General features: G+C 56.1%; 1 protein-coding gene across 1 annotated transcript in view; it reads right to left on the bottom strand.

Annotated features, from left to right (window-relative positions):
• Positions 1-24791, bottom strand: part of SPSB1 (splA/ryanodine receptor domain and SOCS box containing 1) — a 63539-nt gene that overhangs the window by 6986 nt on the left and 31762 nt on the right. The window contains exon 2 of the mRNA XM_081817462.1: positions 2269-3111. Within this exon, the coding sequence (XP_081673588.1) occupies positions 2269-2962 (694 nt within the window). The 5' untranslated portion in view covers positions 2963-3111. The remainder of the gene's footprint in view (positions 1-2268; positions 3112-24791) is intronic.

Genomic DNA, 24791 nt, shown 5'->3' with positions numbered 1-24791 from the left:
ATTGTCTTTGCTGCCCAGCGGGGAGGCAGACTCGGCTTGGGTTATAGCATGACATTTCTGGGGAGGGAGGGGTCCTCATCATTAATCAAGAGAATCCAAGGTGGTCTCAAGCCAACTGACACTTGGAGTCTCCACCCAAGACCCAGCTCAGAGACGCAACTCTCAACAACATATTCCCATGCCCGTTCCCACTCCCCTTAATCCCTTTCCATTTCCCCTGACAAGAAAAATTACAAAAGCATCCAATGTCCCATCTAATGCAGAGCTGATGACAGGGCATCTATCTATTTACAAGACGCCCGTCTGGGCCTCCAGGACTGTTCTGGCAGAACCTTTGCCGAGCCTTGCCCTGACTCGGCAGAGGAATAATTCTGCTTGAGTGTGCCCTGACTTGCCACAGTGAACAGACTAGTGTCCCCTCTGGGCCCCTTGGGGGTCTGTGTTCTGTATTACAGTTGGCTATGTGAACAGTGAGTGCTGAAGCACCTGTTCCTGGAGGGGATGAAGGCTGCGCTGCTCGTGGAGACCAGCAGTCTCAGTGACTGGCAACAACACAGGGAGACCAGCAATTCATTCCTCTCCACGGAATGGGCATTAAACTAACTAGGGCCATGGTCACTCCTCTGCAGGGCCAGGGCTCCTGAGATCCAAGGTCCTGGGCAGGATGTGCCTGGTTCTCCCAATCCCTGCCCTCCCAGCCTAGGGCAGATTTGGCTGTGGACTTTCTATTACCATCACCTGGGGAGACAGACTCACAGAACTTGCTCTGCTGGTTCCTTAGATGAGATCTGAGGTTACTTCCTTGGGGAGGTACCTGCTGGCTGCACACATGGCCGCCCCTGCCGGGAGCCCCATGACCTAGGGGTACTAGGCTGCAGAGATGAGATCATTGTCATCACCAGGCCAAAGCCAGAGGCAAGGAGCAAGGGAAAGCGGGGTGGTGGAGGCTTCCAAAGAGAAGTGTTTAAGAGTTCCCTCTGACTTATGTCCCTAGATACTTTCTCTGGTATTTTCCAAGGCTGAAGTAGGGACGAGGCATGGGAGAAGCTGAAGGTTTGGAGGCTGCAAGACCAAAGTAAGCGTCTGTGCTTCTGACCCCGGCAGGGGCTGCCCTGACTGCTCACCTGGCCTACCAGGTGCCAGGCCAAACCTGCCCTGTAGGGACAGTCAACATGTGGGTGGGCAAAGCTTTCTGCCCCACCCCCTTTCCAAGGTGGGGTCTGCAGATGGTAGAAAGGACCTATGAAAGAGCAAGGGCCAAGTACAGGGATGGATAGTTCCGGAACCCTGGGACCTCTTGCCACCATGGGGTACCAGCCACAAAGCCACAGAGGCCTCCACCTCCTAAACTAAGACGGTGTGCCACATGTGGGCTATTTTCCCATGTGGTCTGAGAAAGGCCACTCCCTTTTCCAAAGGACTGGTGGAAATCACTGCTGATTCAGCCTGTTTCTAATCCACATGCTCTTCTCCAAAGGCCTCTTGACATCATGACTGAACAGGCCCCTCCCAGGGGACCATGGTCTAAAGGAACCAACTCAGAAGATTCCAGCACCAGAAGAGAGAGACCCTAAGCCCGTCTAACGAATAAGAGAGGCCACTGGCTTTCATTTATGTAAGAGGTCCCCATAACCCCAAGACTGCAAACCCCAACTCAATAATATGCTGGCTACTGTGCTAGAATTTGGTCAACTGCAGATCAAAACTGGAGGCAGGTCAACCAGAAACAAAGAGCAGCTAACCATGCATCCATCCATCTACCCACATGTCCATTCATCCACTCATCCATCCACTCATCCATCCATCCATCCATCCATCATTCACTCATCCATCCATCCATTCATCATCCATCCATCTACTCATCCAACCATCCATCCATCCACCTACTCATCCATCCATCCATCCATCCCTCCACTCATCCATCCATCCATGCACTCATCCATCCATCCATCCATCCATCCATCCATCCATCCATCCATCCGCTCATCCATCCATCCATCCAACCATCCACTCATTTATTCATCTATCCACCCACTCATTCATCCATCCATCGGGTGCTGGCAGGTAATCTGGCAGACTCCAGCTAGAATTCTTCATTTAAGCAGAGGCAGGCAAGAATAGCCTCTGAGGATCTGAATATGCTGGGATATCTACTTAAAGACATTTTAGTTCCAATGGCTATAAATTTTTGGTCAGGCGCAGCCAGGACCCCGGGGCCACAGGGAGTCCAGGAACCCTGTCACACTGGACAGAACATAGGACACTTACGGTCGAGTCCATTCAAGTAGCGCATGCGGATCTCACAGTGGCCCCAGACAGCGCTCACTACAGGATACAGTTTTTTGCCCTTGAGTCCTCGAAAAGCCACTCCCATGTACTGTCCATCCACAATGAAGCTCAGAGTCCCATCATCCATGTCCAGGGCCACGAGGAACGAGTCAGGGACAATAAATGTCTCATCCGGCTCCAAAAAGGCCGGGTATGTTTTGCTTGGTTGGTTTTTGCCATCGTGGTAGAGCCGGTTGCGCCCCAAGTCCCAGCCCCAAGACTCGTGGTTATTCCCCACGAGGGTCGTGTACCCGACGGAGTGCAGGGGGGCGTCTGCTGTCGCCACCCCCACCACAGCGTGGGTGCCCCGCTGCCTCATGGCCCACGTGATCTGCCATACGTGCAGCCCGCGCGTGTACCCGACTTTGCCCCTGATGGCGTCCGTGCTCTGGGCCACCGGATGCCGGTGAAAGATCAGCTTGTCGTCTTCCTTCACAAAGACATTGAGCGATCGGTCATTGTTGTTCCAGGAGTGGAGCAGCTGGACATCGTAGGACACGGGGGGCATGTCTAGCAGCAGGTCCAGGCGGGTGGGCTTGCAGTAGTCCAGGCCCTGGAGCTCCTGCTTCAGGGGCCGGTATGTGGGGTCCCTCATGTCCACAGTCTTGATCCCTCCGGTGACCTTCTGACCCATGTTCACCTTTGGTTTCACCTTCGCACTGACTCCCAGGGCAAACTCATCAATCGTGGGGCCTCCCGTCCAGTTTTGCGATGAGGCCCAGACAGAAGTCCCAAGGAAGGTTGGTCGGCGGCCTCTGGAGACTGTGGGGCCCTCAGTGTTGCCTGATGGATGGAAAGAGAAACAGGAGGCCGGGTGAGCAGGGGGTGCAGGAAGAAGGGGAACACGGCAGTTAGGAGTACGAGGCTGCCCGCGCGGACAGGTCCCAGCAACCCGGCTTCTGGGCTCCCGGCACACCCGATGCGGGGCAGGCCGCAGCCGTGGCTCCGTCCCCGAGGCGACACTGTTAGGAAGGAGTCGGCACGGAGAGGTGGGCTTGGGGGCCGGGCATCACGCTCGATGGTGTCGGGGGCACGACACTCACCAAATACCTAACCACGGCTTCTCAGGGCAGAAGGCCAAGTTGGCCTGGATCCTGAATCAGCCCTGAGGCAGTGGGTATCCTCCTTGGTCAAAGCAAGGGGAAGCTTATTCCCCTTGCCTGTGGTCTGGGGGGAAAGTGAAGCCGTGAGAGGCAGCAGAAGCGGCCAGACCCCATTTCCCTGCCCCTCTTCTTTTCTAGCACAGCTGCTTCTGGGGGTTCATGCTAGGGAAGGGGACTCCGGTGCAGGTGGAAAGCTCACTTGGGGGTCTGCATGTGCACTCAGCTGGAAGGCCCTAGGGGTCTCCTGGCTTGCTGGTCCCCAAGGCTGCAGCGACCTCTCCAGCAAGTCCTATGTCCCTCCTGGGCCAGGGCCACCAGTGACACTCTTCTCATGGCCCCTGGTCAGGTGGGAACAGAGGCTCTGACCCCCCACCCTCGAGTAGTTCTGGACCAACACTTAAAGGACTGACACTTTTCCCTACCCACACCCCTCAACCAGCAGCCAACATTTGGCCCCTCAGGTCCCAATGGCCCATCTGGGGAAGAAATCTGACTCCAAGAGCCCTTGTTCCCACTCTGACTTCACCATCACTTGGCTCCTCAAAGGTCAGGGCCATGGTTTGGAGGGGAGATCTCACTGCATGTATCCCAGTGTCTCCATTGGTAGTGCCAAGGACGAGGGTCCGAAATGTAGGGCTGACTGACCACCCCCGCCATTCCCGTCCTCAGTGTCCGGCCTTGGATAAAGGAAAAGAACATGCCATTTGGGTTTCCTGAGCCTCACTGAAGAAAAGCTTTCTGCCATCACAAACCTCCTTGGCCTGTGGAAGGGACTCTTGGCTGCCTGGTTTGGGGGACAGGCTCCTGGGACCGACCAGACAAGAGAGAAGGCAGGCTCCTGGCTAAGTAAATGTCCCTGAATCAGCACACGGAGGAGCCTGGGCGAGAAGCCATGGGTGCCTGGCTGCTGGGAAAAGCATCACGTGGGTCCCTGGTTCCAAGGAGCACTGCGGTGCCTGGGATGAAGAGAGTCCAAAGGAGCCTGCTGTGGGGGTGCTGCGGGACTCCCCTCTGCAGGTGGCAGGGAGAGAGTACCTGCTGGGAGGGTAGGGAGAGCTGTGCAGGGGAATCTGGGAGGGGGGGCCAGCGGGGCCAGGAGGAGGGAGGGATCAGTAATGGGCTTGCTGTCTCTGGGTGTCGGTCTTCTTAGCCAACCCCGAGCTGCCTCCCTCCGCTGGGACCACATCTCCAGGGCGGCCAGGCCTCTAGGAGGTTGGCTCTCGGCAGAATAAATGTCCTTGTGTGGGAACAGTTGAACGGACCCCCCCCCCCAACTTCATTGAGCACATCAAGCTTCTCATCTTCCCCTTTCTGCTGTGGAATGGAAGGCTCGCTCGCTCCCTGAGGCATGGTCATTTCTTCAGAGACAGTTTAGGACCCCTTGTGTTAAATGTATGCAAAGCTGGCATAGTGCAGAGATGTCCCTCTGCAGCTAGAGGGCCACCCTGGTTCTGGAAAGTTCTGTGGATATCATGACCTTACGTCCTGGATCCCCCAGGACAATCCCAATTTCAAGCCTTCAGGCCCATTGACTCCTGAGAGCCATCAAAACCTCCAGGACTTGCCTGTGGCTCTGTTGAGGGGGCACCCCGTGGCTCTGGCACCTGCTTGCCAGGCTCTGTGGGGGTGGAGAGAGCTGGGGTTTCGGGGTACAAATGTGGTCCTCGTAACTACAGAGACTGGGGGCCGCCTGGCTGCAGCCTTCCCTGACTTCTCTCTTCCATGCCTCCCCAGACTCCATTCGAGTATCCTCTTGAGCTGGTCAGGGGCAGTTCTCAAAGTCAGAAGCACCCATATCCATCTCTGCCTGGACACCTCACTCTGGCTGGTACCCAGCGACCTCTCTGTGCAGGACCCTGTGGGGAGCTCTCCGGAGGATGAGGAGGGAGCTGACTTCCTAAGACAGCTCATTTTACTGCTTTCTGGAACAGAGAGGCCCTTGCCCTTCTGTGGGCTCTATCCCAGCATCTGGGCACGGGAGATCGCACCCCTACCCTGGGCAGAGGTGAGGAGTGTGGAGGAGGCCAGGGGTCGGGGCGACACTGGGCGGGCAGGACATGTGCGAGAGGGAGGTGATGGGGAGAAGCCCTTCCAACACATTAGTTTATCGACTTGGAGAGAAAGGGGTGGGAATGGAGAAGAACAGGGAAGGTGGGGAGAGCCCGGACAAGTCAAGGGTGGAGCGGGGAAATGGCGATGGGGCGAGAAAGGGAGAGAGGGAGGGAAATGGCGATGGGGGCGAGAAAGGGAGACAGGGAGGGAGCTCTCAGGCCCCTGAGCCGAGGCCTGTACACACAGAACCCCTCAGCTAGACCAGGGATCCGCAAGCGTCTCGTGTCCGGCGCGAGACGGTAAATGTCTCAGGCTTCGGCCAGGCAGCCTCTGCGCAACTACTCAACCCTGCCCTACGGTGTGAAAGTAGCCACAGCCTGCGCATGAATCAGCGAGCATGGCTGAGTTCCAATAAAACTTTATTTATAAGAATAGGCTGCTCCGGGCGCCTGGGTGGCTCAGTCGGTTAAGCGACTGCCTTCGGCTCAGGTCATGATCCTGGAGTCCCGGGATCGAATCCCGCATCGGGCTCCCTGCTCGGCGGGGAGTCTGCTTCTCCCTCTGACCCTCCCCCCTCTCATGTGCTCTCTCTCTCTCTCATTCTCTCTCTCAAATAAATAAATAAAATCTTTAAAAAAAAAAAAAAGAATAGGCTGCTCCCTCGCCGGCCAACCCCTGAGCTAGACCAGGGGACCCGCACATCATCTCCGCTGACGACAAAGTGCTGCAGTGGGCAGGCGGAGGATGGATGTGGGAAGGGATCTGGCAGCTGCAAGGTCAGTCCAGCCTCAGAGCGAGCCATCAGAAAAGACACATAACCTCACAGTGGCACCTCGGCTGTCCGTTCAGGTCCATTCCACAGGCTCTCCCCACTCCACCGCCCCTAGGCAAATCCATTTACAGGGCCCTTGTGCTAAGCTCCCACCTTCCTGGGCCTGAGACCCAGGGAACCATCCAAGGGGGAAGGTCCCTTCTGGCCCCTGGACCACATGACCTTGAGCAGCGGGAGTCCCTGGGAGGAAGGGAGACAGGTAAGAGTGTGTGCAGCCCTGCGGGAAGCTCCCGCGCAAGGGCACCCCAGAGCCTGGCCAGGGCCGTGGCCCACCCACTCTGCTGCTTCTGGGCCACCCTGCCTTCAGAGTCATCCCCACGTGGTCAACCACCACAGCAACCCTAGAGCCACTCTCGATTCACCTGTCACCTGCCCGTTCCCCGCCCTGCGTCCAGACTACGGTCAAAGCTGACACTTCCTTCTCGTAGACCTCCTGCTGTCCATACCTAGCCACCTCCTTGCCATGCAAGGCCACCGAAGCCATCCAGCTGCCCCCCTCCTCCCTTCTCTCTTCAAATGTGGCCGCAGAGCTTCGCCCTTCTGTGGGTCTCCTGGAGCTCCGCTAGCCCTGTCTTGGGGATGGCCTTTGGGTTCTTCCTCCCCATCTGCACCTCCCTACTTTGTTCTCCTCCACCAGCACTGCTCCTGGGACTTCTAGTCCTGGGGGGAAACCTGCTCACAACAGTGAGCCTCGGGCCACTGCCTAGGACTCTGCCTGAGCTTTCCTGAGGCTCTGTCTGCCCCTCCATTAAGATGGGTGCCCCATGCTTCCGAAGGCTCAGCCGAGACAGTGTTCCAGAGAGGACCTAGTACGGCTGGCATTTTCCCTTTTGTTTTGTTTTGATTTTTATTTTCTAGGCTCTGTTCTGTACACTGAACAAAGATCACTGTTATCCATCTTCTCGGTCACTGCACTTGGCCCTATGATGGACGCTGTCTTTGAGCCATGTGTCTGAGCAGATCAAATTTAAAGTCCCTTCCAAGCCAGGGGGTTGACAAACGTGTTCTATCAGGGGCCAGACAGTGAATATCCTAGGCTTTCCCGATAATACAGAAATGAATGGGCATGGCTATATTCCAACAAAACTTTATTTACAAAAAACAGACAGTGGGCCAGATTTGGCCCAGGGGCCATAGTTTGCTGACCCCTGTTCTAAACCCAGGCAAATCGGCTGACACGATCTCCAAAATGCCTGGACATGTGGCGTCACCCCCCAGGTGTGGAGTCACAGAAGCAGTAGTTCGGCCTGTGCAGCTCCTGTCAACACTGGGCCGAGGAGAGAGTCCCCAGTGGGTACTGAATTTCAGGGAGGCACCGGAAGAAGCAGCGCAGGCCCCAGCTCTGGGACCAGTCCCCTCTCTTGCCTTCTGAGAGGCAAATGCATATGTCCAGGCCTTTCGGGGCCTAGGGCTGCCCTGGGAGTGTCAGGGCCTGGGATGGCTCAGTAAGTCCTTAGTGGGTCTCCACGAATTGAGAGGACCCGGACCTTGTCTCTCCGGGAGAAACAAAGCTGCAGGGGGTGTGGCCGTGGAGTGGCCTAGAACAGGAGAGGCGGAGGACAGAGATGGCCCTGCTGCCGCCCCCACCTCCTACCAGTCACACGTAGCCACACGCATGCTCAAAGCCCCGGTGGCTGCAGCGTCGGGGCTAATGAGCAGGGGGGGCGTGCAAGTCCAGGCGGGGCCGGGCTGCGGCTCCCTCATTCCCTCTGCGGGAGCTCCGTTCCGAAAGCTCATACACACATCAGCCACGGGGCCCCCAAGACCACACCTGCCTGGTCCTGCTCACGGCCATCCCGAGCCAGCCCTCAAGACAAATTCCGGGTGGGTACCCCTCCTGTCCCGCCAACCTCTGATTGCCCAAATAATACACTGTTCCCACTGTCCTCAGTTCCTGGTGCTTCCCAAAGACCAAAGTCACACCTGGAGCAGGAGTGAGAAGGACTCCAGTGTGACCGATGCTGGGGGGCCGGGGGGGAAGCAGGGATTTGCCGGCTGGGTGGGTGGGTGGATCGTTGTCCTCCTCAGCAAACACAAAGGCAGCAGGAGTAAGAATGCATTATGAACACAAACACACACACACACACACACACACACCCCTGTGTGTGCAGGCACTGAAATGGAAGCAAAGTATGTTCAAAGGAGCTCTGACTGTAGGACTATTCTTCTTGCACGTTACGGGGAGTCGACACGTCATTCTGGGTCGGGAGCTCCCAGCAACATTTTTCTCCAGGTAAAATCAGATTAAAGACCAAAAAGGGTCCAAGGAGAAAAAGAACCATAAAAGGGTGCGTTGGAAAGGGCCCGAGAGAAAGGACACCCGACAACTGTCCGAGAGTGCGTGAGTCCTAACACAGAACTGCGCCTTGTTTGGGGTCAAGTTCTAGAGCTGGTGCTGGCGCGGGGCTCTGTGCGGTCAAAGTCGCCCTCAGGACGGTGGCAGGCAAGCTGCAGTCGTCTGCCCCCCAGGGAAGAGCCGTTGGGCTGGGCTCACTGAGGCTGAGCGCGCTCCCGAGGCTCCACGCTCCGTGCTCCACCTTCCCCTGCTCCCCTGCTCCCCCCTCAGCCGGGTCCCTCCTCCCACTCACCCCCGCCCCAAGCCTGGCACAGCACTGGGCCCCGTACCACAGGGACAGAGAGAGGAGGACCCGCCCCAACATCAAAGCCAAGCACGCGGTTGTGAGTGTGTGTCTCCAGCACTGGAGGGCTGGGGAGGGGGGCACACGGCACAAGGGAAGCAGGACTCACAGCCACAGGGCGGGGACCCCTGCACTTCACACCCTGGCCCTGTAAACGGACTTGTTTTACCCTGAAGAGGGACCCAGAGGGACATGAGCAAACACACTCTAGAAGCTTTAAGATTTTGCATTTACTCACAATCATGTGGGTAAGATTAAAAGCTCTGGGACTAGGGGTGGGGGATTGGGGGTGGGGGACTCAGAGGGGGTGTCTGCTGTAAGTCCTATGGTTTGACTCGGTGGGACCCCTTTCCCTCAGCTGAACACCCCTTATCTCTCCCTCACTAATGCCACATACGCATCATCTTCAAGGGGCCAAAAGTCAGTTCATGGGTCATTGCAAAAGGGGATGCCTCTCAGACCCTCTACTGGGCAAAAGCATCCCACCTAGTGTACCCTGCAGCCGCCATGGGATGGGGTGGCCTGTGGCTCCAGGACCCATCAGAGCCACCTGTCCATAAAGGAATTCCAGGTGGACCCCTGGGCTCGAAGCAGATGAGCTTCCCAAAGCCTCCCGCTCCCACTGCTGCTACAGAGAGCAGGTTGCCGGATGTGCCGTGCTCTCCTCCTCTCTCTCTGAGTCACAGAATCAAGGGATGCTGGCAGAGTACCATCCGTGAGAGGGGACAGGGAGCCACGTGGGATGCAGACGGCTAAAAAGGTTGGGGGAAATCTCGAGAGAATGTGGGGGAAAGTCACTCACACACAGGTGTGGGGGTGTGTCCCAGACACGGCACGTGGCAGCCCCCAGCCAGGTGTAAAACACTCAGCAATCCCCACCAGGATCTTGTCTAGGAAACCCAAGAGCCCTGCACAGGGACGCGCTCACTGCCCTATGACCCCACAGCCCTGGAGAGAAGGAGGGAGCCCCTCAGACTGCTGACTTATAAAATGTACCGTGATGCTATTACATTTTAAAAAGTAAACTGGAGAACAGTATGCAGAACGTGATCCCATTTCTGTAAGAACAGAATTTAAGAAGATTCTCTCTGTGCGCATGTATGTCTATAGGCATAGAGAAAGGTCTAAATGAATGAACTTCAAACCTTTCACAATGGTTAACCCTGGAGGGTGGGGTGGGAGGAAAGATGCATTCACTTTAAACGTGTTTTTTTTTTTTTTTTAAGGAGGCTCCACACCCAGCGTGGAGCCCAATGTGGGGCTTGAACTCATGACCCTGAGATCAAGACCTGAGCTGAGATCAAGAGCCAGACACTTAACCGACGGAGCCACCCAGGCGCCCCGACTTTGAATGTTTTTTGAATTGAATTTTTTCAAATGCATGTCTTACTTTGGTCATGAAATGATTTTTAAGCACACACCAAAAAGAATAAAGACTGGAAAAATACTGACTTTACACTTCCACAAACAAGCTGTTCCCAAAGTAATTCCTCTTCTCAAGCAAGCACAGGATAAATGTTTGATTTACCCGGGAAGATACACAGGAAGGATCCAGAGTCGGCAGGAGGGCATTTAAAATAAAGGATGAGAATCCCTCGGTGCAGCCCTGGGGCCATCTCAAAGAGGGACATTATTTCTACAATGATTTCTCCCAAGACATCCAATTGCACTGTTTCTAAGTCACAATTTTATTTTGTCCTGTAAAAAATAGGATAGCTACGGTCTCTGCTGGCCCCAAACAAGATCAGAACTGCTCTGTCCCAAGCCCTGAAACCCACGGTGGCTGTACAGTGGTTCTGTGCTCGGTGAAGGTCAGGCGAGGAAGGAGGACCTCAGTGGGTAAGGGACTGGGGGGGGGGCAAGCATTTCAACCCTTGGTGCCGACAGGACAGCAAGCTCAGCACTGGCCTGCAACGCTATGCTAGCCCTTCAGTTAAAGCCATTCTCCATAAAAGCACTTTGGGATCCATTGACCTTGGAGCCCACCTCTACTCAAAACTATCCTTTTGTTTTGTTGTTTAAGAAAAAGTCTGTCGAAAGGGCAGTCCTCTCTGACGGAGACACATCCAAGGTGACCGGTGGCAGATGGATGCGGTGGGAGTGGGGGGGTGGGGCGGGCACACGCTGAGGGGGGCCACCGGAGAGTGGCAGACACACACTCACCTCCTTTTAGCTCCAGTCCCCCTCCGCGTGTCCGATTGACCCCAGAACAGTAAAACCATTGTTTTGACCCAAGATGGGGAAAGAATGAAATTCAGGATGTGGAACAAGGTGACCTATTTATAAAGCCTCCTTTCACCTGAAGATCAAATAAACTCCCTCCCTCCGCCTCCCCACCTCACACATCGGTGGTTGCAGCCCAGAATTTTGCAAGAGAAGCATGCCCGGAGCAGTCTGTTATTATATCAGAATACAACCTCCGCAGCCTGGCTGAGTGGCCGCCCCGCTCTGCCTGCTAATTAGGGTTTCGGGCTCCTGGGAGCCAGGACTCGGGAATATGCTTTGGTGGGGGGCGCGCTCAGGGTGTGGAAGATGGAGCCACCGCCTAGCAGGACGCGTCCCCCACCCCATCCCATCTGCCCGCTTGAGGAGAGATGCCTAGGGACACCCAGGGGGGCTGTGTTCCTCTCAAACAGGGATATCAAAGTAAGTCTCTGCCCCTAGAACCAACCAGAAGTATTGGTCCCTTCTGGGAAGTTCTGACAAGTGATTTTGGAGAGAAAATCCCGCACGGTCCAGAGCTCTAGCCTCTGACCTCAAAAGACCAAGAATGCACCTGCTGTAAACACCTACGGAAGGACCCAAATTACTCACGGCACTTTCAGAAAGGGCGCAAATCAGTTGAACCCTGCCCCTGGGAAATCAGCATTACATTCATACAGAGACTAAAAAATTAAAATAAAGAGTCACGGCTGCAGTCCCAGGCAAGGTTGTGAGAGCAACTACCTGTGCCTCGTTCGGACGAGAAGCCCTGTTCTGGGAGGGCCCTCAGTGACACACAGTGACACACGGACACCTAACCAGAAGTTTACCAAGATGAGCCTACATTGGGGGCTGGGCGTCCATCAAACTGGGCCTGCCTGGTACCCCAGAGACAGGGAGCAGGAAGGCAGGGCAGAGAGCTGCACTCAGCCAGTTCCAGGGGGACAGCCCACGGGAGCCCAGCGGAAAGGCTCGGGCACACCGGGCCCTTCTTGCGCCCACCTGGCTGGGGGCAGAAGCCTGCGAGCCCCGGGGGAACTGGGTGGCCTCAGCAGGGAAGCCTCCCCTCCCTGAGGCAGGTGCCCAGAGGAACCTCCACAGGGAAGCCCTGGCGTGCCTACAAGACACTCGCTGGCCCGCTCGCTCCAGAGCCCACTGGCCTGGAGTCATTCCCCTGCCACCTGCCTCCATCAGGGAGGCCCCAGGAACAGAAGTCTGACCAAGCCCAGGCTTTAGGGCCCGGAGGCCTGCGTGGGAGCGGGTTACACTCTGGCCTCCTCCGGTGGGATGGGCCAGCTGGGAAAGGTCACCTCTGGGAGTGATCCCTTGAGACTCGATGGGCTGGCCGCCAGGGGGGTTAGAAGGCCGGTCTGCCTATCCCACCCTGCAGATCCAGGTGATGCTCTCAAACCTGCCAGAGGTGGAGAAGGAGAGGAAAGGCAGTACTCGGGATTTCAGTGTGGAAAGAGAAGCTAAAGCGCTCAACGTGGCATTGGGCACACACAGTAGGTGCTTAAGACACGCTGCTCCCTGCCTTCTCCAGCCCCCTTTTAACACCAGGGGACACAGATGGAATCCTGAATGTCTAGTGCAAAAGAGCAGTGAGGGAATACTGTGGCAGGCACCAGTTATGGCCTTAAAAGGTGGCCCGAGGAGCCCAGCCCCACAGAGGGGGTGCCTTGGGAGCGGACAGACGGGCAGGCATCCTCCCCCACGCTGCAGGAAGAAGGTGGGGAGGCAGGAAGCCCCGCGTGAGGATGAACAACCTCAAAAACTGCAAATGAAATCATGTGAGCTCCTTAGGTCAAGAGCAGAAGTCCCAAGAACTTTCTCCAGGAGGAAGAGGCTGTAGGGATGTTCTCCGATGTTTCCGCTCACAGGAGTAGTTCTCAAAGTGGGCAGTCCCCGGACCGGGAGGTCAGCATTACCTGCTGGAGAAGCAAACGCTTGGGCCCCACCCCTGACCCACTGAATCAAACTCTGGGGGTGGGGACCAGCGGTCTACATTCCAATGAGCCCTCTGCAAGATTAGGACGCTGTGGGTTCAAAGGCATTACAGCTCAACATTCTGGAATCTCGAATCCATATGAAAGAAGAACTGCCGGGCTCGGATTTACAGCAACAATTTTTTAAGAACTGCTTGTTCTATCTTGATTTGAAATATTTCAAATGTTACGCAGGCTCGTAAGAAATCGCAATCCAGAAACATATAAAGTAGAAATTAAAGTGTCCCCCTCCCGCCGGGGGCAGTCCACTTAGAGCAAAGGATCACACCCACATACCACTCCCGTTTGCTTTTTTCAGGTCATAATAGATTAGCTCCTGTGTCCATTTTATGTGTTAGGAGCCATATACTGTTCCTTATGATCATCTCTGTCACTGGTCTGTAGAGACGAATGTGGAGGTTGCTTGTAGTAATGGTCCGTGTGGGGGTTAGGGATTTCCCACAGCAGGGTGGTCTTAAAGTAGCTTCCTCTCATGAGTTCGTGGCCCCCTCTTCCCTCATCACTCTCAAAGTCTCAGACCTCAGAGTCCCCACCCCACTGTCCATTTTTAGTAGAAGAAGATCAAATGTCAAAGCAACCTCCCACCGCGCTTCCTGGTCTTTGAACGGGCCATGGGGGCTGAAAGGTGCTCAGATTTCTGCACGGCTAGCCAGACTGAAGGCTTGTCACCTGGACCTCAACTGGACTGCAGCCAAGGAACTTGGAAAGGATTCTAAAAGGAATCAGGCCTTTTGTCTCCTGGTGTAACCTAATCACCATTCCCTGTGTGCGATTTCACGGAACTGAACAGGATGCTGAGGGAGAGGTAAATCCCCACGCCTCACAGGTCAGCCGACAAAAGGACTTAGCCCTACTTCTAAAGCCACGATGGCTCACAGACTTCCTGTTCTATGTTGCTGGACCTCCTCCTCCTCTCCTGTCCACCTGGAAAGACCTGAACATCCTGGGCCACCAACTGGACAAGAGGGGTCTCAGCAAGTCCAAAGGCAGTGAATCAATCAATCCTGAACTTCCAGGCTGGCCGAAGGGTCCAGGTGCCAGATCCCCAGGGCACCACCTTGTCATGGGGGGTGGGGGTGGGGGGTAAGGCAAGGAGGCAGGAAGCGGCCTCCCCAGCTAGGGCTCCTAGGGAGTAAGCACTATGCAGTCATCAAAGATGCCGGCTGGAAGGACCACTGCAGGAGGAGAGGCAAGGAAAAAGGTTTGCGATGGCAAGTGAAATGATGAACACCAACTATATCTGCCCTAAGAGTGAAATCTAGAAAGTACTATACAGGCATGCATGGGAAAAGGGAAGAAAAGGAACCCAGAAAATTGAAAATGTGTCTGTGTTTCGGGCGATGCGCTTATGAATTTCCCTTTCTTTCAAATTTCTTTACTGTTGTTTTATTACTGTTGCAAAAACCCCATGCCCATCAGTGGATGAATGGGTAAGCCAACTGTGGATTACACACACAGTGGAACATTATTCAGCCATAAAGAAGGATAGAGGACTGACACATGCTACAACCTGGACGAACCTCAAATGAAATGATGCTGAGTGAAAGAAACCGGATATAATTAAAGGTCGCGTATGGTAGGAGCCCACTGATATGATAAAGCCAGAATACGTGACTCCATAGAGACAGAAAGCATACTGGTGGTTGCCAGGGGCCAGGGAAGGGGGGGGCGGGGAGTGGGAGTGATCGCTAACGAGTCAGGGCCTCTTTTCGGGGGGATAAGAATGTTCTGGAACTAGCCAGAGGTGGTGGCTGCACAGCATCATGGACGCACTAAATGCTGCTGAATGGTACTCTTTAAAACCGTTGTTATATTATGCGCATTTCACCTCGACAAACAAAAAAAAAGCATACACGGATGGAAAACGTCCACCTGTCCAAAATCCGCACGGCAGGAGGTCGGTGTGGGAGGGGCTGCAGAGCTGAGGGAGGCCCGGAGCTTGAAGAGGTCTGGCTGGCGGAAGGAGGCCTGTTAGCCGGGGTTCCAAGCAGGGACACGGCCAATGACACTCATATGAGGGGAGTAAGGAGTCTTCTAGAGCCGGGCCGCTGGCGCTCAGGGCTCCCCACCCCACCCCACCCCCTTTCTTTCCTCCACAAGAAAAAGTGCAGAGCCGCAGTTTGGCACGCCCAGCGCCTGGACCCGGCACCTGTAGATCGAGTTTCTCTGGAGGAATCTGGAGTGCGTACCTGCATCTCCGTGCCTGCACCCAAAACGTGGTGGGGGGACGGGCGGACAACAGACGCAGAAGCGCCCCGGTCTGAGGATGAGGCCACGGAAGGACCCCCACATGCCGGTGATCACTGTCTGCACGCTCCCCGCTCAGGGACCGAGGTGGGGTGAGGAGGGCCACGCTAGAGCTCCCAGGCCCCTGCTTTTGCACAGAGCAGGTCAACACCCCGAGGCCATGCCAAGTTGGCAGAGGCCCTGCTTTGCGATACCAGGAAACCGTCCTCGTGGGGCAGATCCTGCTCACACCCTCCGCCGAGGACGCTGGTGCCCGCCTGTCAGTTGCAATGCCACACCGCAACGCAGGGCTTTGGCCCAGGCTGGTGCACGGTTGGACTGGACCTGTCGCCACATGAAAACCTGTTCTCATGGGCTGAGTTTCTGGATTCTCTTGGGGATTCTCGCTCACAGACCTGGAGAGACCTAAGCCTCGCGGGCTGGGCGCCCTCCTCTCCCACCAACCCTCTCTGGCCGGACTCACTATGAAAAACATGGGAAGTTGGGGAAAACAGGACCACGCTCAAGGCCTATGTGCATACAGCAGGTGCTTACAAAGTATCCGGGTTGCATACTCACCCCATCCCACAAGTACCTGCTGAGCCCTGGTGGAGGGGGCGGACACGGGCTTCCCAAGACCCTTTCTTTGTTCCCTAGTCCCTGAGGACCCCAACTTTGTGGATAATTCAAAAGTGTGGGCCACACGTGGTCGGTGTTTAGGAGAGTGGGATAGTGTTCAGCCGACGCGGGCAGAGAGCATCTTCCCCGGGTGGAAAGCGGTAAGAATGGGCAAAATCAGCAAGACAGTGGCCTGCAGAAGTGATCCAACCTCAGAGGTGGTCCATACATGTTCAGCTGATGAACACGTGGAAAACACCCAAGTCCAAATAAGACGCCTTATGATCAGCATTCATTCCAAAAATATTTATTAGGCACCTACTATGTACATACAGGTAGAAATCATCGCCTTCGTGGAGCTTAAGTCTAGTGGGGGAGATGGACAACAATCCTTTGAACAATTAATGGAAACTTCGAGGGCAGAGATTTGTATCTGTTGTGTTCACTGTGGCAGCCCCAGGCCTAGAACACTGCCTGGGGCATAGTAGGTGCTCAATAAATAAGTGTTGAATGAATAAGTATCTAATGCAGGGTCAAGTAATACGTGTCAAAGAAAAATAAGGCAGAGTAGTGAGGACAGAGCAAGTAATGGGAGCAGGTGGTAAGGGAAGGTTTCTCTGACACCGTGAGATGTGGACAGAGACCTGGATGAAGGAAGGGAGAAAAGCACACACCTGCTCCAGAGGAAGAACATTCTGGGCAGAGGGAACAGGAGGTGCAAAGGCCCTGAGGTGGAAGCATGCTTGGCATGCTGGGAGAATAACAGAGGGGCCCTAGGGCTGGAGCGTGGGGAAGGGAGGCTGTGGAAGGAGGCAGGGTAAGAGCTATGCAGAGGGCAGGCACACGGGCCTTGCGGGCCGGAGTCAGGACTCTGGATTCTGTTTTCAGTGTGATGAGAAACCAGCAGAGAACTTTGAGCAGGCAGAGGACCCAGTGTGACTTCTGCTCTAACAGGATCCTTTTAGGCTGCTGTGTTGAGAAGAGGCTGTTGGCAGCAGAGTGGAAGCAGGGAGACGAGCTGAGGTGTCAATGCAAGGATGCACCTTGAACCTAAGGGTGGGAGAAGCACAGGATCCAGAATGTAACCAAAATGAATGATTACCCAATAGGTGATATTAGGCCTTGTCTAGTGAAAGGGCTTGTTGATGAAAGGGCTTGTTTAAAGAAGCTGGTGGTGAGTGAGAACACAGACCCAGAACCTGGGAAGATGGCGGCCTAACCTACGGACCCAAGGACTCCAGCTCTTGTTATATCTACCCCTATGGTGACAGCAGAGATACCCGGTTACAAAACAGGAGGGCCATTCAGCCAGCTTCCCTGAGCTCTGGTTCTGTGCTTCCCATTTGCCACTTGTAGAGGTGACACAAATCTTTAGCACACTTGACTGTCCTACTCCTTATTGTATGTGAACAAATTACTTAGGTTTATACCTCAGTCTCTTGTGAGTTTGGTAGCTATCTCTAAATGGTATCAAAATTGGAGACACTGGGGGAAAATAACCCAGTTCCTGCATCTACAAAATTTGGGTGGACCACAATGACCCCAAGGGCCCAGCTGGCCCTCTTGGGATCGTCATCCGAGTAGCCCCACTGCCTCTATCCAAGACTTCTTGGAACTGAAACAGGATCAGTCAAGGGCAACTTGTTTAGCTGCCTTTGGAGAGGACACAGGCAGTCTGGAGTTGGGCCACTTGGGCTTAAGCTTCAGCTCCATGAGCTGGGAGACCCTGGGCCAGTTCTCTACCCTCTCTGAGCCTCAGGTTCCTCCTCCACTGGAATTGTGGGCGGGGGGGGCGGGGATGACTGCTTAACGTCATGGGTTTGCTTTGAGGATTAAACGAGGAGCCCATAGAAAGCCTGGCACTTAATAAAGACCCAACACTGGTGATGCATTTGTAATTTAGGGGTTTGAGGAGAAGGAAGGGAGGGAAGCGGGAGGGTTTCTGGGGAGAGCATCTCTGGTAGCTCTCCAGTGCATGCAGCCACAGACGGTCACAGAGAGCAGCTGCCTCGGGGTGTCGGTGACTCAGCTCGGCGGCTGCCTCTCCCCAGCTCAGGCTCATTAATGAGGGGAGAGGCCTCCTCAGGAAGCCCTCAGGGGCCGATGCCTCAAGGCCAGCAGAGGTCTGCCCCTACCGGACACTCCCCCGGTGCCTCCCCAACATCCCCGGTGGTGCCTGCCCCAGGACGCGGTGGCGGCTGCGGGGGTGGGCCTGCGGTGTCCTGGGCTCTGCTGAAGCCAGGTGGCTGGGACACACGCATCTGGAGAAGTTTCTTGGGAAAGCAATTTGGACCTGGGCTGCGTCTATCCCACTTGAGAGAGCAACTTCGATCGGGTTGAGTCTATCCCACCTATCACATCTGAGAACGCAAAAGGAAGAAAGGGGAAGTGGGAAAAAGGGAAATTGGCCCGATATCCATTTAACGGGCTAGTCCCGGAGGGCAGTCAGGGCAGCGGGAAGCAGCCAGAATGAATGTGTTTGCTTCTCCAGCAAGCTCATCAGCACAACTTTGGAAACATAAGCAAGTCCAGGATCGGCCATCCGGGCTGGGCCCGGTCCCTCTGGTCCTAGGTCCCCATGAGGGCTGCAGGTGCACATCACACCTCGAGGCAGGTGCTCGCCTCGGCAACATCAGCCAGACCGCCTTCAGAAAGGTACTTCCTCTGCAGGCCGGACTTGCCATAAAACACAACCAGCAGCAGGTTACCTTCACAGGGAAAGCGGGGGCAGAGGACACGCCCCACGCCCCTCAAGGTCACGGCCGCACGCATCTCAGACCACAGACCCCAGTGTGGGGACCCCTCTGCCGCCCCCCTCCCCGCTGTGGCCGGCCCCGGGACTGCCTTCCTGGCTGGGCAGCGAGTTTCCACAGCTGGAGGAAGACCACAGCTTTTCTCTCCCGCCGAACACACTGGATATTTCTAAGGCCGTCCCAAGTTTCCGTTCCCATATCAAGAGCGCCTCTTTTCTGCTGAGGCAGCAAGACCTGCCAACAAAACAAGCGGCCGGGACCCACGTTTTCGTAACACAACGCCTTCCCTTGAAACGCGCTGCAGTGAATCACAGAGGTTTAATAGTATCAGCAGCTGGGCCGGTGGAAGGAATCCGTGTGAAAGGCGGACGGCGCGGCTCGGGCCGGTCCCCACGCGCCCTGCCCGGCCCCCACCCACATTGCCCACCTCTCCTGATTGACGGCACCCCCTCTCCGAGGCCCCCAAACGGAAAACCAGACATGACTGCGGTCCTGCACGCGGAGCCGTCCAACTCCTTCCCCGAGAACACAGCCCCTTCCAGGGCCAGGGAACAGTCGCCCCGCACCCCGCATCTGGTGATGCCTGGAGCTGGCTGCAAATGCAGAGTCTCGGGCCCTCCGCAGGTGCTCTGCGCCCAGGTCCCGGGCCGGCTGTGGAGCGGGCCCTCCCCAAGGCAGAGGCCTGGAGGGAACACGCATCAGAAAGAAAACAGAGGGGCGCCCACCCCTCCCCAGGAAGCAATCCTGGAACAGCAATGGCTCCTAACAAACCAAATCTAGAAGCCGGCAAGTTTCACAGAAGGAATGGGCAGAGCCTGTCAGGGCCCCGTCCTTCTGCCGGACCTCCCGGAGCAGGGGCACATAAAACAGGCTGTAGAGTCCCTGGCCCACACCTTCTAGAAGGCCCCGGCCACTCGGGGTCTGGGAAGACCAAGGTTTTGGTGACACCACTCCAGACCCCTCCTCTGCTCACAGTTCATCAGGGGCTCCCTTCGGCCCACCCTCCAAGGCCTCCTCAGCTCTCCAAGTATCCTCACCTCACCAACTAGCCACGCCAGCCTCGCCACCCTCCGGGAGCCTCACGCATTCTTGCAGCCACACCTGTGGCGATGCCAACCCTTTCACTTCAAACGACCCCACCCGCTGGAATCACGTCCCTCTGTCTGTCCTGGCATCCTTGGTCACAGAGCCGTCCCCAGTCAGCCTCCCGCACATCTCCTTCTCCCGCAAAACTCCCCCCACCGGAGTCACCTCTGGACCCCGGGTCCTGCCAGAACCTAGAATGCAGGTCCCTTGTGGCCCCAAGGAGCATCCTGGCTGAGGCCCACAGCCCTGCCCGAGAGCCGCCCCACACGGCCCGCCAGCAAGTGGCCTCACGGTCTCCTAGACACCTACCGGCAGATCCAGAGTTCTGGAATTGTTTCGGGCCAGTGCCTGGGGAAAGCGTCGGGAGAGAAGTCCACGGGCCCTCAGGCTGGGAGCAGAACTGAGGAGTGGAGGCAGCCCCCGGAGCCCTGGGAGCAGGGTGCCCTCCCTGCCAGTGGCCAGGCCCGCAGGTCCCCCGGGCCTCCCTTGCTGGGGCTGGATCAGCCCTGGCCTGAGTGAGCTCCACCGTCACCAAGGGGAAGCGGCCCTTGGTTACCACCGGCCTGGAGAACACAGAAGGCAAAACAAACACTGGAGCCGCTCCTCCACAGGCTCGCTCCTCGCTGCTGGGAACAATTACAAGGTAATAGGGCCAGTTCTTAAAAGCCCTCCAGAAGGGAGGCTGTGGGCCCAAGGGGAGGCCACTTTGTAACCCGTTCCCTTCCTGCCCTGCTGCTGCACCCTCCGAGACCCGGGGACCCTCCCTCCACCCCCTTCAGGGAAGCCCAGAAAAGCAAGGCTGGAAGTCACAGAGGAAATGGGGCAAAGGCAGAACCCCACGCAGATGCTGTACCCATTTCAGTAGCCAGTAAGTCAAGGTTTCAAAATGACAGGTGGGCCCAGCTTGGCAGCGGTGGAGGTGACGTCCCCGTAGACCCCAGCCTGGCCCGCGGGAGCAGCCTCATGACAGCAGTGTTCCCTTAGCCGCCTTCCCGGCCCCCTTCCGCCAACGACCAGCTCTCTTGTCCCCAAACAACTTGCCGTGAAATGAACAGAAACTCACCAGCTTACAGGGCTCTAGGCAGGGCTGGCGGGAGATGGGCCAGGATCACATCCAGGCCACGGCCATTCCCCCAAGGCCATCCTCGGGGGCGGGGGGGTATTTCAGGCCCAGTCTGGGCACTGATCCCCACCTGCTTCCCGTCAGAGCAGACCCGGAACCCCAGGCAGTTGGGTCTCCCCCAGGCGGAGGTGGCCCCGTGAGCAGAAACTGGAGGGGCACTTGGAGGGAAGAGGGTAGGGGAGGAGCTGGGAGGGATACTCCTCACCCCCTGTCTCTAGGTGTCCCTCAGGTGGTGGGGGGAGGGGCACATGCAAGGAGGGGTTTTCTGCCCCCACCCCCCCCACCGTGGATTTATACCCGAGCCTTTAATATTTTCCAGCACTGATTCAAGCCATGCTTTCTCTCCCCTACTTCCACACTGAGAAGGTGGGAGCCTCCCCCATTTCCCTGCAAGGGACAGACTGCTAACTCTGGACAGGGAACATGGCAGCAGGTCCAAACCCCCAGCAAAAGGAAGGGGGCCACTAGAATATCTGTCTTACCCTCTGGAATTACCCCACCCCACCCCACAAGGCACACGGGGCAGGTTTTCCCCAGTGTTAGTTTAGTCATGCTGGTCTCAGGCTAGAAGAGCCCACCCTGGCTTCGGGGGGCCTCCCGGGGCACAGAGACAGAAGACACAGAGACACAGGAGAGACATAGAGATAGAGAGAGACACACAGAAGCAGTAAGACAGAAACAGACACGGAGAGACAGAGACACAGAGAGAGAGACAGAGGGACAGAAACCCAGAGACCGGGTGACGTGGGAAAGGAAGGACAAGAACAGGAGGTGGGAGGCTGGAGGCCCCGAACTCTTAACAAATGTCCACATGGGGCCCCAAGGAGAGCCAGAGTGCTCCCATCAGGAGGGCAGGGCTGAGGATGTGAGTGGGAGCTGCCCGGAGGGGCTGCTGACCAGGGGACTCTTTCCCAAGCCAGGCAGGTGGGGGAGCGCTCGTGACCGGAGGGGAGAGGGGTGGCAGAGAGCTGGGGTGCACCTCTGCCCATCCCCAGCCTCGCCCCGCTCTCTCACCCCCACAGAGGGGGTTTTCCATCCCCAAACCAGGGAGGTCTTGAAGTTCAGACAAGCCAAGGACCTCAGGGGCCAGGCAGGCCAGTGGCTCCAGGGCCAGGGAGGGGTCCCCGGGCCAGTGCAAGGTTCCCGTCTGGTCCGTGCTCTGGGCAGAGGGGGGTACTAGCAGCTGCGTGGCAGCTCCGCGGGGAGGGCCCAGCGCCTTGAGGGGTGCCCCCTCCCCTTTTAAAAGAAACCAGTACCTTGGGAGGTGAAGGTCTGGCTCCCCTGAGTATCAGGAGCCAACCTCCCAGTCTCCCGGCCCCACCCGGCCAAGTCCCTGCTTGTCTTAGGGGGACCAGGGGCCAACTTCCGTCCCACCCCGCCCCCGTCACAGAGCTGTTCTTTCAGGATGGGGGGGCGGGGCTGAATGGCACGGAGTGAGTCTCAGATCCCCACTCTGACATGCTGGGAATTGAAATGGAGCATTTCTGGGACAACCAGACAGAAACTACCAGAACGCTCCTCCCCCCACCCACCTGAGTGGTTTCTTCCACACCCTCAGGTGTGGACTTTGTTCTGAGAGGGGTAAGTGAAGGGGCCAAGAATCACTGGACTAAGACCCCAGACCCTCCTTGGAGACCCCGTTCCCCTTCGTCCCTTGAGGACTCTCCCCCTGGGCAAGGCACCATCGCTCCTTTCCCCAACAGGAGCCCAGCTAGGGAAGATGTCACTGAGCCGTGTCTCCTGTTTAAAAACCCATAAATTGGCTTTCCCGCTGTAGTTTTCTCCTCACATGGTGAAGGAAAAACGTAAAACCGTCAGGGAAAAGTAAAAAAGCTTCTTGACACAGCCTTGCCCTTTTCTAACCACTAATGATCCGTCCAGCAACTGCGACGGTTTGCCTGCCCCACAAGGCAGAGCCCGGGGTGGGGAGACTGAGGCAAACAAGCCACGGCTGTCTGCAGCCTCACAGGAGAGTCACAGCAGAAGCAGGTGCATGAGCTGCGGGGGCTGCAGAGACAGGTGGGGGGCGGGCAGGGTGTGGGCAGACGAGGGGCGGGATTCGCAGGGCTGTGTCCGTTGAGGGGTCCTGACGGAGGGCTGGGGTTTTAATAGCAGAGGTGAGCTGAGGGAGGCAGGCAGGAGAGACATTCGGGCAGAGAACCCGGCCCGTGGTGATGGCGTATTTGGGAACCCGAGGGAGGTCAATGAGGCAGGAGCATTTAGGGCAATAATTAGCGAGCATGCGCGTGAGACAGGGTCTGGAGCAGGATGGCCAGGGCCTTGAATGCCACTCTAGGGCGTCAGGACTCAGGCACCGAGACCAGCTGGGGAGGCATCAGATCAGAAAGTTCATCCTGCACCCTGGGCTTCCAGAAAGCACTCTAAACAGAAAGCTAATGAATGTCCCCTCTTGCCACGGAGAGCTTCCAGTCGCTCTGCTTAACGAGAAGTGCCGTGACTCCATAAACATAGCAACCGATGCCCTTTTATTGTCTCAAGGTTTGGGGACCGTGTGCCACTGCCCCAAACACTTCCTTGAATGCTTCTTGCTTTCTTTCTTTTACTTTGGAGGAGGCAGATTAAGAACCAGGAAGGAAGGGGGCGTCCGGGTGACTCAGCGGTTAAGCGTCTGCCTTCGGCTCAGGTCATGATCCCAGGGTCCTGGGATCGAGCCCCGCATCGGGCTCCCTGCTCCGCGGGAAGCCTGCTTCTCCCTCTCCCACTCCCCCTGCTTGTGTTCCCTCTCTCTCTCTCTCTCTCTCTCTCTCGCTGTGTCTCTCTCTGTCAAATAAATAAATAAAATCTTTAAAAAAAAAATAGAATCAGGAAGGAAGATTAGAATTTTTTTTTTAAGATTTCATTTATTTATTTGACAGACAGACAGAGAGAGAGAGCACAAGCAGGGGAAGCTTTAGAGAGAGAGGGAGAATCAGGCTCCCCACCGAGCAGGGAGCCCGACGCAGGGCCTGATCCCAGGACCCTGGGATCACGAACTGAGCCGAAGGCAGACGCTTAACCAACTGAGCCACCCAGGCGCCCCAGAATATTTCTTTTAGGTAAACAAAATTTGAAGTGCGTTATCAAGCCAAGAAATACCACTTGCAACCAACAGCATGAGAAAGCATTGCTAATTTTTCACCCAGGAAAACAAGAGTAGTGAATACGTAGCCTGCAAGAGGGCGAAGAGAAGCAAAGACAGTAATATATGTGAAGAGGCCAACATTTCCCAGCACACAGTGGGTCCTCAACTCAAACAGTACCAGATGTTCACACGGACCTCACCACGAGGGGGACATTTTGAGGCACTTTGCCCTTGACACATATTAATGCATTAGGTGGCATAATAATTATTGGTCACATGATCGGTGGTCAAATCCAAACTCCAAAGATCATCTTCCAGCCACTGACCACAGAACCAGAGAACCACCACCTTCTTTTAAAGCACAAAGAGATCTTAAAGACCACCCAGTCAAAATGCTTCGTTTTGTTAAAGGGTACTGCTGCTGTGATAGATAGTATGGGGCATCCTCAAAAAAATGAAACAAAATTACCAGTAACATTCAACCCAGCAACTCCACTGCTGGGCATATGCTCAAAAGAATCGAAAGCAGGGTCGAGTGAGAGGGCTACAGAATCTAACATGCTGACTTCGGGCCCCAGCCGCTTCAGGAAAGTGCTCTTCTAAAGTCATGACCTCCTCATCAATAAATCGAGCCCCAAACAGCATCTTCTCTGCCTCTCAACCGCGTGTGAAAATACCGGCCACGACCTTGACCTTGAAACACTGGTTTCCTGCTCGGCGAGGCTCCCACCCCAGCTTCCC

The sequence above is a fragment of the Leptonychotes weddellii genome, chromosome 4 (genome assembly GCF_054177405.1).
Source record: "Leptonychotes weddellii isolate Sample4059 chromosome 4, ASM5417740v2, whole genome shotgun sequence".
NCBI classification, from domain to species: domain Eukaryota; kingdom Metazoa; phylum Chordata; class Mammalia; order Carnivora; family Phocidae; genus Leptonychotes; species Leptonychotes weddellii.
This window is presented reverse-complemented; position numbering and strand designations above follow the sequence as displayed.